At 36.8% G+C, this 13,345-nt stretch overlaps 1 protein-coding gene across 1 annotated transcript in view; it reads left to right on the top strand.

Moving 5' to 3' along the window:
* LOC103360033 (type I inositol 3,4-bisphosphate 4-phosphatase-like) overlaps positions 1-12,230 on the top strand; it is a 71,971-nt gene extending 59,741 nt beyond the window's left edge. The window contains exon 26 of the mRNA XM_008285660.1: positions 9,770-12,230. Within this exon, the coding sequence (XP_008283882.1) occupies positions 9,770-9,902 (133 nt within the window). The 3' untranslated portion in view covers positions 9,903-12,230. The remainder of the gene's footprint in view (positions 1-9,769) is intronic.
* Positions 12,231-13,345: the final 1,115 nt, after the last annotated feature.

Genomic DNA, 13,345 nt, shown 5'->3' on the forward strand with positions numbered 1-13,345 from the left:
GAGCGTCTCTAAAGCATCAGAGTTGTGCTCATTTGTGAAGGTGGAACAACAGCACCTGTACCTTCATTAAAAACATGTAATCATAAACTATCCCAGACATGGAGACCGTATCAATCCAGATATAACCGACTCTCACTGATAGCTATGTGGACAGTTTGATTTCGTCTTTGTTGTTGCATTATTATGCATCGTTAGAGGAACATTAACAGAACGACAGAACGCCGTCACTTTAACGGACTGATGAAGCGGAGATGTATGTCGTGTCTGAAAAGGGCTTTTGTGTTCACGCTAAACCAGCTGATTGTAAAGTCTACATACGAGAAATCACACAAATGTTTTGAGGCTAGCATCCGTCCATACCACAGACTGTATATAAACATGGCTGTACATGCTTTGGGGATAGACCACTGTGAGCACTGTTTTCTGTCTTAGGTTGCAGTTTTTGATGGAGTCATGCTATGTTCTTTAGGTTGTATTGGACGCTTTTAATGATTCAAATTGGTTAAATTATTAATTGATTAGCTCTCTGCTGCATCCCTCTTCTTTAAAGATGGCTGCCTCGTGATTCTCATCTATTAGACGTTGTGGATTGATAGATAGAAGATGCTGTTTAAATTCAAACAATCAGTGTCGAAGGCCTGTTGAGTGTAAACAGCAAGTGGTCTGTTTTTTAATTAATTATTCCCAGACCTGTAGATGCTTTGCTACTTACTTTTGTAGTTTCAGTACTTTTTTCCTCTCTACTTTGTGTAAACGCAGCCTGAAGTTCAGCTAAAAACTCTCTAAATTTTTGTCACGTGAGTCAGTTTTGACTTAACGCAGATTTTTGGGGTGTTTTTGCAAAATGTGATTTTCATTTTTTGCTGAATTTTTTAAAATAGAACAAAATGATGTTGATGAAACTTCCCGATTTTAGGCTTAGATTTGGTTAAGTTTCAACACAGATGATTAGTTCAAAAAAGAAATTGAAAGTCCACCTGTTACTTATTTTTTTTAGGCTGATAAATGGTGTAGTTTTGGTGATGTTTTTAAAGATAACATGGCTTTTTAAACCCGCCGGCGGGTTTTGGGGCTTCAGAAAGTTCAAATGAGTGACCAGCCTTGATTAAAAGCCCCATTAAGTTGGTTTTACGTGAAGACAATCAGCCAAAAGACAAAACTGAACACACTCATATTTTCCCAAACCGTATTAAAACCTGTCGCTTTTAGCTGAACCAAAACGTTTGCGTGTTTGGAAAAAGAAAAGTTCTGTGGTTTCAGCTGGTTTCGTGTGAACATACAAACAACTTCCAGAATCCCGTCTGTGCTGTTGTTGAACTGTTTATTTATGACTTGTTTGAGAGAAAATCCTCCTGATGTCGGTGGATTTTCACACCTTATTTCGTGGGTAGCGCCCTCCGGTGGACAGAATTAGCTCCTTGGTGACTCAGTGGGCGCTCTGCCTTATTCTTCACTGTTATAACACGACGCCCGCTGAGAACAGACACCAAGAGGCAGTTAGTTTGTGAAATATGTGAATATGTATTAAAAAAACAAACAAACAAGCAGATTATATAGAAGTGTTGCTTTCAGGAAGGATCGACAGTAGCTCTCATATTGTTTGATTTATGATTTAAGCGCCGCACAAACAGCTTATTTCATTCGTGCAATAGCTCGTTTGATTTATCGTTGTCTTCCACGTGCTTTTGCACTCTTACCGGCTAATGTAGACGAAACTAAAGCTTTGATTTAGTGCCAAAATCAAGCAAGCAGACTTTGGCTTTTATATATATATTTGTATATATATAATCAGGCTTGTTTTTTTTCTTTTGGTCTTCCTGCTTTTTAGAAGGACTTTATTTTTTATTTGCTTCTACTTGAGCTTGTGCACTTTCCAGCAGATCTGGGTCACTGACTCTGTTTACATGCAGCTTATTATCTCCATTTTGATCACAGATATCCAGACTTTGGCCTCTGTTTGAGGCAGTATTACTATTATAGGAATCCTTTAATAGTAAGAAGAAACCTTGAGTTTACAGCCCTGTTTACTCCGAAGTAAATGAACTGAACTCATGAAGACCTCAACCAGACTAGAAGAGATGATAGCAGGTTAAAGTTGATGTAGGCAGCATAACTTTTTACAAATCATTGGACAAATATTACATCATAAGCTTTCAGTTTATTGTAATTCAAGCGAGAGGAAGCCAGTCTTCTCTTCTCTTGGCTTTGCTTTCATGCTTTAGACATTTAATTCTTTATAAAATATAACTCATAATGAGAAACTTCATCCAGTCTCAAGTTAGAAATATGACGTCGGTCCTGTTGGCTGCAGATGAACGTCCGTTTAGTTCAGGGGTGTCCAATCCTGGTCAGCTCATCATCAAGCTCTGCAGAAGCCTGATAACCATCCTGATCATTTGAATCAGGTGTGTTGGAAGAGGGAAACATCTAAAACATGCAGGACTGTGGCCCTCCAGGACCAGGATTGGACACCCCTGGTTTAGTTGCTGGAAAACCTGAATCAATGCTGGAAAATCCTGCAGGAATAGTTGCTTCTTCGGCATTTGCAACGACTAGCTGCACTGCAAAGCAACCAAAACAAAGGAAAAGGGACAGAATCAGACTTTATTTACCTGTAATATCTAAATGTGTTGTCGTGGTTGGATTGCTAACAGTTTCTGCTAACTGTTGCTAATAGTTCATGTTTATGTTCATGCAGTGGGAGCAGCTGAGGAGAAGAACATCTTTTCCCAACGTTTTCTTCCCTCTAATGCTGCAGATAAGAAACTTGTGCGTACCTGGCGTACCTTTCGTCAGCTAACGAGCAGAGCAGCGTGACCCACTTTCTGGATACAAGGTGCCTGAATGTGCATTTTCCTGCGGAGCAGGTTGATCCAGAAACTGGCAGCTGGAGGTGAAAATCGTGTGTCAGAACAAGATTATGTAAGAAAAATTACATTTAACCCCTTCGTTGGAGGAAAAATAAAAGAGAACCAGTCCTCTGCAGCAGGAGATCCTCCAGATTAAAGTGAAAATGTGATTATAGTTTATGATTATGGAGCCCTTTTCCTTTCAATCCAACATCTGGATCTGCAGCTCTAGCTTTAATATCTAACAAACAATTACAACATTTTTTTAAATAATCGTGAATGAAAATGTAAAGCTTTCAAACAATGCATTGCTTTAAAACATATGTTAACACCGTATTTTGCCTGCAATATTGAACCAGAGTTAATAAAAACGCCACTAAACAATAGTTTTTGCATTATGAAGAATCTAATGTCCAGAAATCAAAAAGGACTGCAACCAGATCTTGTTAATCTGCTCTTAATTGTATTAGTTAATTAGTCAGTTCTTCAGTCTATAAAATGTTAAATCTAATCTAAATTATTCTCCTGATGTTGAACCAAAAGTTCCAAAAGTTAAAGATGTTTTCCCGGCTGTCACAGGCAACAGAAAAAAAACAGAAACCACAAAATATTTGGCCATTTTGCTTGAAAAATTATAACTCAGTCACCAAAATAGTAAAAATGATTTTCGGTTAAATGTTCCTGTGGTGAATATTCACCTGTAGTTGCTGTACCTCTGAGATTTATGGTGTGTTTTAGCATCTTTAAGCTTATTTGTTGTATTTTTGTTCATTGAGGAGATGGTGGAGACCAAAAACGGAGCTAAAAGAGAGTAAATATTGAACTTAACTTCATCGAGTGCTCACAAACTCACCTACTAATGAATGCAAATGTTGTTGCATCTCTGCTGGATGTGTAATTAGTCAATAACAATCTAATAATAGAATTACAGCATTTATTTTTAAACAATTTGCTTTTTGGGTGTGATATTGTGTCAGCGACTCCTTTTAATTTACAGATAAAAATGTCAACACAGAGCTTTTTTCCTGCAGCTCCTCCAAAATGACATAAAAATGCAGAAGAGAAAAACACTCAGCCTGCTAATTATTTGTACTTCTCAGGTTTCAGAGCCATTATAGTTTAATTCCTTTAACTGTGGACGTCTTTGGGTTTGTTCTCGTCCAGCTGAGCGTCACTTCTGAGTTCAGTTCATTAATAAAAGCAGCGATAATGTTCGATGTCGTCGCTGCTTTTCTAATTCTCGCCCCCCTGAGATGGAGCGCTGGCTTCCACCTGCCCACAGGGCGGCTTTAATTGGTCCCAGCGAGCCAAACTGGGTACGATGAGTCAGCGATTCAGCCCAAATCTGCTCCTCGGCTTTCATGACGATGCAGTAAAGATCGGCTCTGTCTCGCCAATTGACAAAGCTGAATCTTTTTTGTTGTTTTTTTTTAGGATGCAGCTTCTAATTGGCTAATGTTGGAATGTACGTTTGTAGGATATTCAGGGGAAATGTGTTATGCAGAGTAGCGCTGCAGGTTGTACAGCCTTTAGAGCATTTATCTGTACCTGTACCAGCTATTACATTTATATAAGCTTTATCAAGTCCGTCTGTGTAGAGCAAAGGCACTGATTTCATTTGATTTATGAGTGAATGAGGGATGTATTCAGTATTGCGCCAAAAGTCAGGTTTTTAGCGAGTTAATCCAGGTTTGTTTAAGCCTAAAAATGCAGTCTACTTCATTTTGGTGTATGCACCCAAGAAACAAGTGAAAAACACACTAAAAAATATGTGTTTCTCTTGTTTTCAGGCATTTCCATGTCACTTTACTGGAATATAATGCTCCTATTGGTTTCTCAATTGACTGTTTTGTCCATAAAATATCAGATTTTGCTTGTTTTACTTCACCAATAGTCTGAAACCCAAAGATATTAAATGTACCGACATGTATAACAAAGAAAAACAGCTAATTTTCACATTTAAGAGGCTTAAACAAGCAAATGTTTGCAATTTTTTCTTGAAAAATTACTAAACTAGGTAACCAATTATCAAATAATTTGCTGATTAATTAGTCTATCGTCCAGTTAAACTTGTTTTCAGCTCAAATCATGCACTTTTTTATAGAGCTTCCTAGAAAAATGTGTTAGTTTGTGGCGTTGTGTGCCCACTGTTGCTTCTTAAATGGTGGTACATTGTAGAAAATCAAACTTTATTCAACAATATTTCCCAAAAACTAGCAGCAATACCATTTACCTCCAAGTTACATATAAAGAATCAAATCCTTAAAATGTTAAAACATGGTTTAAAACCAATTATCGATTGTCAAGGACCCTGGATTTTGGGTAAAACCAATTATCAATCTAGTATTTAAAGATTATGTGAGCGTATAGAGGCAGAAGCTCTCAGGTTTCTTTGCACGCTGCAAACCTGCGATGTGAAAATCAATATCTCGGCCTGTGAAGCTAAATGAAAGCGTCAGTCGGCTCCCCGGAGTTCGGAGGTTTGGTCTCATTAAGATCGACCCAGTAAGGAAATGGATCAGACCAAAATAGCCTCCTCTGGGAGTTTAGCCGCTCTCCTGACCTCCAAACATCCAAAATACTATGATACAATCATCCAGCGTGTACAGTAATGTCGCCATTCGATTCCTGAAAGTGATCGATATTAATATTTTGTGCCGTACTGGGATGTATACATGCGTTAACATTTCTGTCAGAGATGTTGTGTAGGTCGGCCGATACTCAAGACTAACTGATAAACCGTAAAAAAAAGACAATAATGTCAGTACAATAACCGTGTTGTGCTTTAAATTTAAAAGAATAATGAGATATTTTGGTAATAATTCACTTGCCAAGAGTTTAGTGAGACAATTGACACCACTCTCAATAAATAAGAAGCTACCACCAGCTACTAGTTAGCTTAATTATGCTAATTTTATGGAACTACAAATTGGTGTTTTCATATGTTGGATTTTTAACATCTTAATGAATTGCGCCTAAGCTGCCAGTAGGTGGATTTTCTTTCTTTTCGATGGAGCAAGGCTTTTAAAACGTTACAGTCCTTTTGCTTAGTTAGGCTAAACGGCTGCTAGCTCCAAGTTAGCGTCATATTTTTTAGCGAAGACTGAAAACGGAACAAAAGGTAAAATCATCTTTAAAGCTCAGTAATTAAAAGTTTATTGAATGTAACATGAAGTATAAGAAGTATTTGTGTTAGAAAGGAAATTCAGCTAGCCAGCCGCTAACAAAGTTTAGCTCGTCAACCTAAGCTAACTGGCTGTAAGCTAGCTTCCTATTTTTCTGGAAAAACGGAAAACATACAAAAAAACTGGCCTTTAATTTAAACAACATTTAATTGCACCTTTAAAGTTCACACATTACAAATGTAATTCACATAAAAACCAAAGTGCAAGAATAATTTGTGGAAAAAAATAATTAGCTAACCTAAGCTAACTGGCTAATTGTGTCAACTTTAGCATACCAATGTGGATCTGGTGTCAATTTTCTTCTCTAACTTTGGGCAAAAAGTAAATAAAAATGTCAAATTAATCCTTTAATTTAATATTCACCCACTTTTTTATGTTTAGATTATTGTGTATCTCAACATGTGTAGAACTACCTCTGTGAGACAGAAGTATATTAGCATTTATTTAAGAACATAATAATACATAGAGATATATAAATCAATAGTCACTGAGCAGCAGGGATGTAACTATTTTTGTGAAAAGATAAAACTATATGGACGTTTATTAAAGAATATATGACAGTGAGGTAATTAATTCCCCGTTACAGGTGTAATTACACCAAAGTGCTTCCTGAAAACATCGATTTCAAATTATTCTATGATCAACTTTACAGAGAAACGTCTCAGTTTTGCCAATTTTTGTTCTTTGTTTTTGTTTTTTTGAATATTAGGAATCCAGATGTACCAGAGAATATATTTGTACCGCTGTATGTAAATGATATTTAACGCTTGCTAAACGCTTTATTTATTACCTGACCGTCTGCGATATATCGTCTTAAGTTATTCCAAAGCAGAGTATATATATATATATATATATTGATGATTATTATGCTTGTGCCATGACTGTCGTCACTTTGACACATCTGTTGTTGTTATGACTTCGCTGTATTATACATATTTCTATGTTTCCGTTGATGGTGACTGTTAGCTGTTGATTTGTCGTACTGAACAGTTTGCAGGTATTTTTTAAACCTCTGAGCCTTTCTTGTTAAATGACAGAATAAATATTAAGGTTTTTTTTTTTTTTGTAATATTTGAAATGTAAATTAACATTTATTCTGTTGATAGGATCATAATTGCAATATGTTAAAGGGAAGTTTCTGATTATTTCAGGGGTAAAAATTCTAATTTAATGATCTGCAAAGTGTCTCTAGGAAAGACGAGAGTGTTGTTAGAGGTGTTTTAATCCTACAGGATGTTGATTTGCACTGTTTTTGTGGCTCTTCTGGTGTAAATTCTCCGCACAAAGCAGGAAACTCTGTCATTATTTGCGTTTCTTTTTCGACTCCGCGACGGTTTCTCGTCCAAAAAGCTTTACGTCCCATCATCCACGTCGCTCTAAATGTACCACAAACCCAAGAAAAGCCTCCCGTCGGTGTGTCCGGACGTCACACTCCTGCTGAAATAAACGTGGCGTGCCTCCAGCGGCCGAACACAAACAGACTTCGGTGATGTTTTGTGAAGTTGCTCTGACTTGGGGTTCTTGCTGTTTGTTCCTCAACATGCTTCAGAAACTAAACTCTCCGTCTGTTTGTTCATCTGTTTGTGAGTCTCCTGAATGTGATTGTTTTTGTGTGTTTGCATCAGCACGACTTTTGCTCTCTGTCGACGTGCTGCCCCCTGCTGGTCGTCAGCGGGAAGTTCAACAACAAAACATGCTCATTAAAACACATTTTAACTGAATTTTTGCTATTAAATCAGCAAAACAAAGGATCCTGAATACATCAGAGCTCTTCTCATACATTTTATCACATCACTAGTGAAAAATGTAAAGTACCAGGTGGTTTTATTGCTTTTTTGTGAGGTTATTATCAGTTTAAAACCACTTGAGACAACAGAACTATGATTTACAAAGATGTAGAAAAACCAGCACAAGCCCTGATTGCTTAGCAGATTTTCCATATTTTTCTAAACCACTTTATCCTCGTTGTTTGGGTGGTAACGCCACTGTTCACCTTTGTTTGCTTGATAGTGTAGGTGTTTATTTACGACCTCTTTCTTCATCTGACTGCTTGTTTTTCTTCCTAGTTTTCCAAAACTGACAGAACAAACCTCCAAATCATAGAAAATCAGACCTAAATGATCAGTTTTTGGTCATTTTTATTTCTTTAATTAAACTTGTTCTAATTCAGAAAGTTGAGTAAAGCAAATTTCATCATTTTTCTTTTATGAATAACTTTGGTTTGATAAAAAGCTGCAAAGCGACACGGGCAGCAGTGTTTTTCTTAGTTTGTATTTGGTCATTTTTATCTCAAGTCATCACATTTTTTAGCTATTTTTGCTCGACCGTCCCTGAAATTTTTATTGCATAAAAAAATTTATATTTATAGAGATATTAGTGAAATTTTAGGTTGATATATCAAATACTTTCTGAGATATTTATTTTTAAGAATTGCCCGTTAACCCATTGCAGCAGGTTTGTTCGCACATGGAAATTTGAACGACAGTATTTCAGGAACTACTGAAAATAAAAACATGAAATTTAAGTTAGTTCTCAAGTAAAATACTTCATATTATTAAATATTTGGTCACAAAAATGAAAAGGAAGTTGTTTTTGTTAAACTTTCACAACTGTTTGAGCAGGTACAACAAGCTGTTGTTGTTTTTTTAACATGAGCGGATATTTAATTTTTGAAATCATTGACGGTTTTTTGATATGTCCAGCTAAAATTTCCCAGTTCTCATTTTAAACATCCAGAGTTTATGACTGAAAACAAATCAGATGGTCAAGCAGAAGAATGATGATGATTTGAGATGAAAGAATTTTCTTCCTGATTTAGCGTTTTCTTGAATTAATGTCTTTAATGTTGCAGAAACTTGAGGTTCTTCTGTTTTATCAACTCTGCAGCTTTATGTAGTTTTACGTATTTTCACTGTGAATCTAGAAAGCTGTGTTTTGCCTGTCACGAGCGAAGACAATTTGAAGTTCACTGGCAAAGAATTTAAAGAAGAAAAAGCAAATTAGACTGTGTGGACAGAAGGTGGCGCTGGAGCTGAGTTAGCTGTAATAAGCAAAGTAAAGGAAGCCAGAAAGGAAAACTGTTGTTCGCTAACTGCTAACAACAAAACAAAAAAAACTCTAATAAGAAGAAACAAACAAAACTTTGTCTCTTTTTTTTTTAATTCCAATTTCAGTCGTGAAAGTTGTCGTTTCATGTCAGCTGGTGTTTGATTCTGTCTGGAGTCTGATCAGTCGTGTGAGGAGGTAAATGTTTCTGTCAGAACCTTTTTATAAATGTAGACAATAGAGGATGTTTTGCCAAAATAAAAGTAATTTCCATTAACTTTTCAAAATGCAACACATTAAAAATTTCGATACATCAGTCAAAATACTACAATACCCATAAGCCCCGGTGCTGCTGTTGCCATGGAGAGGAAGAAGAAACCAGGAAGAGGCTGATTTTTAAGCTGGTTTAAAGTAAAACTTGTGTTTTTCTGAACATTAGTTTAGAATTTTAACCTCTGTGATTGGATGTTTCTTGAAATGCATGATGGGAAATGTAGTCAGTTTATCCCTGAGCTTAAAAAACTAATATTTTCTCACACATTTCTTCATCTTTTGCACTGATTGTTGGTTTTCTACAGCAAACATGAATAGAACTTTAACTTCAGGAACCAGATGTGACCACAAAAATGATTTTTTTCGGCGCTCACCTGCACAAATCATCACGTGTGCTTCTCCTCTTGGTCTCCTCAGTGAAGGCTGCCGGCGAGAAAACACGGTGAAGAACGTCGGATGCCGAAAATACGCCTTCAACTCGCTGCAACTCAAGGCCTTCCCCAAACACTACCGACCGCCGGACGGCACCTACGGCAAAGTGGAAACCTGACGGGGAAGCTGTGGACGTTCTGCCTCCTGCTTGGTGACGGAGGTCAGACTGAGGACAATCAAGACGCTGGTCAGAGACGGCGTCACGGTGAACAAACAGCTTCACCGGCCTGATAGAGAACATTTCCACCACCTTAGTTCAACAACAGTTGTAGGTGCTGCATTAGTTGCTTGTGTCATATTAAGCAGAACACGAGATCGTTTTTTGTTTTCAGCTGTAAAGGAGAAAGAGAAGCACTGCCTCAGTCACCTGAGATCAAACTCTGGTTTATAAAACATGCAGGTCGTCACGTTTGACCAGTTTTCACAGTGAAATCAAGAGAAAACTGATTTAATTCAGCAAAAGAGAAGTAAAATGGTTAAAAACAGACGGTTGTTCAGAGGAGAGACTTCACTTCAGTCTTTTTTGGTTGGTTTATTCCACCTCGAATCATCTCCTCGACCATCGACGATTCGCTTTAAACCTTTACATCCTAAACTCTGGATATTTAAAACGCTGTCTGTGACATTTTAGCCTCACATATTAAATACTTTCTGGAATAAAACAAACCAAATTAACCCCAGTTTCACATGTAAATTTGAGGCTGTTTGAGCGACGACATCTCAGAAACTATTAAAGATGAAAACCTGAGATCTTCACTCATGTTTCTCATCATTTCATTAATTCAGAATCTATAATATTAGACAAGCAGATCGAATCATGTCTGGAGAATAAATGGAACTCTTAATTAAAAACCAACTCAATCAGTCAACAAAAACAACTTCCTGTTTTCATTTTTGTGACCAAGTATTTCACATTAGAAGCTGTTTTATATGTTTTTGTGACGTGCAGCTACATGTGATTTATCAAATATCACTCGCTCACGTCTGCGTTGACACATTTCTTCCTAATTTGTGCTCAAAGATGGAACTTTTCACGTTTCATTTTCAAAGAATGTTTGATCTACTTGTCTAATGTTGTAGATTCTGACAAATAAATTCAGTTTTTTTCTTTAATAGTTCCTGGGATGGATTTCAACATGAGAAAAAACCTGCTGAAGAACATTTCTCAGGCAGTGTTTGATATAAAAATCTAAAATTTCACAGATATTTTTCTAAGATTTCAGGTAAATCCGAGACGGTCGAGCAGAAACGGTTCTAAACATGTGTCTGTTTGACCCACATGTAAAACCTTCATGGCCTTACTCGTCTTCTCCACACACGCCGCCACGTAGCATAAAGCTAAACTAGCATCTTTAACCATCCAGAAACAGTAGCAGTGTTACGGGAACGTTACCTGAAGTGCCCTTGAGCAAGAATCCAAACGCCACCGACCAGCCTGGAGCGGAAACAGGAGATCAGTCCAGATGTGGAGCTCGTTAGCAGCAGAAAACCTGTCGTCTGCTTTTTTAAGTCGGACGGAGCAACGTGATCGACGTGGAGGTCATTTTGTGGCTCTTTTTGCTCCATGTTTGGTCTCCACCGCCTTTATTTATCCGCTAAACGCTTCACATTAACACAGTTTCCATTTAAAACACACAACTTCTGGCCTTTAGTTTGCACTGAGATGATTAGAGCTCGTATTAAAGGAGCTTTTAAAGCAGATGTGGACCAACTTCAAACCAAAAATCGTGAAAAGAAAACCCGTCCCATCATGAGGGAGGATTTCTGTAAAAGTTTGATGGAGTACAAAGTGCTCAATTTGATAAATCTACAGACTAAACTGCTGTCTGTCTGAATCTGACGGAAAACGATCGCAAACCTTGAATGTCAGTTTCTGTAACTCGTAAAGTGTTCAATCTCCTTAAAGTCCTCTAAACAAAGACGAAGCTTAAAACAAATCTAAGGTGAAGGAAGACGTCAAAATGCAGATAAAAAGTCAGTAAAATGGGAAATAAGTAGCATAAAGTGGGATAAACATCATGAAAACACTGTGTCCTTATTCCACCTTTAGTTTCTATGCAATCAGTTTCCACCTCACAACGTTTGAAAAGTGTCAGAAAGAAGCCGTCGGACCTCATGAAAGCTGAAAAATGTCTGTTTCTACTTGAATAAAATCCCTCTGAGACACGTGCTGTGGATGCTTTTGTGTTTATTTCTGCAGAATTCATGCGCAGCGATCAGTTTGAGCCACACGGGGGCGTCACAGCTCAGAAAATCCACCTCCCAGCTGGACTTTTGAAACATTTCAGCAGCTCGGATCGTCACATTCGGCTGCTCTTTAGGTGAAATCATGCTGTAGGTCCTCTGATCAGCTGCTGTTTGTTCTGCTGATGTGAAAACGTCTGTAAATGTTTTCATGTTGTACAAAAACTGTCAATATCTGACGCCGAAATAAATCTGAACCGGGTTTGTTTTTTTTTTGTTGTTAAATGTTAGATTAATGATTTCTCACTTAATTAGTTTCCACTTTCTTTTTTTTTTTTTTTTTAATTTATGCAAATAGAATTGCATGAGTCATTCAGAAAAGTCCAATAAATCAGAAATATAGGACATTTATTTGCAAAAAAATCAATGTGTTGCCAAAAGTATGTGGACAAACTCCCTGCATTTTGAACAGAAAGCTGTCTACATACTTTTGGACATTAAATTATGATGTAATAATGAGCTGAAGTTGACGTTTATATTATTTAATGGTTCCACATAAAAACATGAACATTTTTTCGACAGTCAACTGGTAAATAACACTTTTTAAAAATCTAAATTTCATCTTTAACAAAACAAAGAAAATCTGTAAAGTTATTGTCAAAGTTAATAAACATTTTTCTATCGTTAATATATATAATATTTCTTCCAAATAACAGCAGATATCTGTAAAATTGAGATTATTTACAGATTTAAATACACAAAAAATCGTGCAATTTATTACCATTGCTAGGAATAAATTACTGTTTGTAAAAATAAATAAATTAATATTTGATGCAGATATTATTTAGAGTTTCTACTTGTTTTATTTTTTAACGGACAACATGTGAATTAATACTTTTTTTTCTCCAGTTTCACTACAATTTATTTGTAATCCAACAAAACAGGGAAACTTTATAACATAACAGTTAAAAATACGTATATTTGTAAGTTTTTTTAACCCTGAATATATTTAATTTTCTTTCAAATAACAGCAAATTTCTGTAAAATAAGTGTCTTTGCCTATTTAAATAGAGTTATATTATTATAATTTCATGGCCAAGCTCGTAACTTTATTTTTAATTTACGTATAATCAGTAGAATGTGCAGATTTGTCTTGTTTAAGCTGCTTTGTGTTTTCAGTTTATTCCTCCGACCAGCAGGTGGCGCCTCCTGTCTGGCCTGAAGGGAAGCTGCTGGAGCTGCAGCAGGTTTCGTTTTCGGTCCAGGTGAGCTCAGATCAAACAGCTGCGTCACGTTTACACTCAGTGTGACGACGACAGAAGGATTTGGTGCAGATGTGAGGAGAAGCTCTGAGCAGGACCAGGTGAGTGTTTCTGC

Source organism: Stegastes partitus, unplaced genomic scaffold (genome assembly GCF_000690725.1).
Source record: "Stegastes partitus isolate 25-593 unplaced genomic scaffold, Stegastes_partitus-1.0.2 Scaffold412, whole genome shotgun sequence".
In the NCBI taxonomy this organism is placed as follows: domain Eukaryota; kingdom Metazoa; phylum Chordata; class Actinopteri; family Pomacentridae; genus Stegastes; species Stegastes partitus.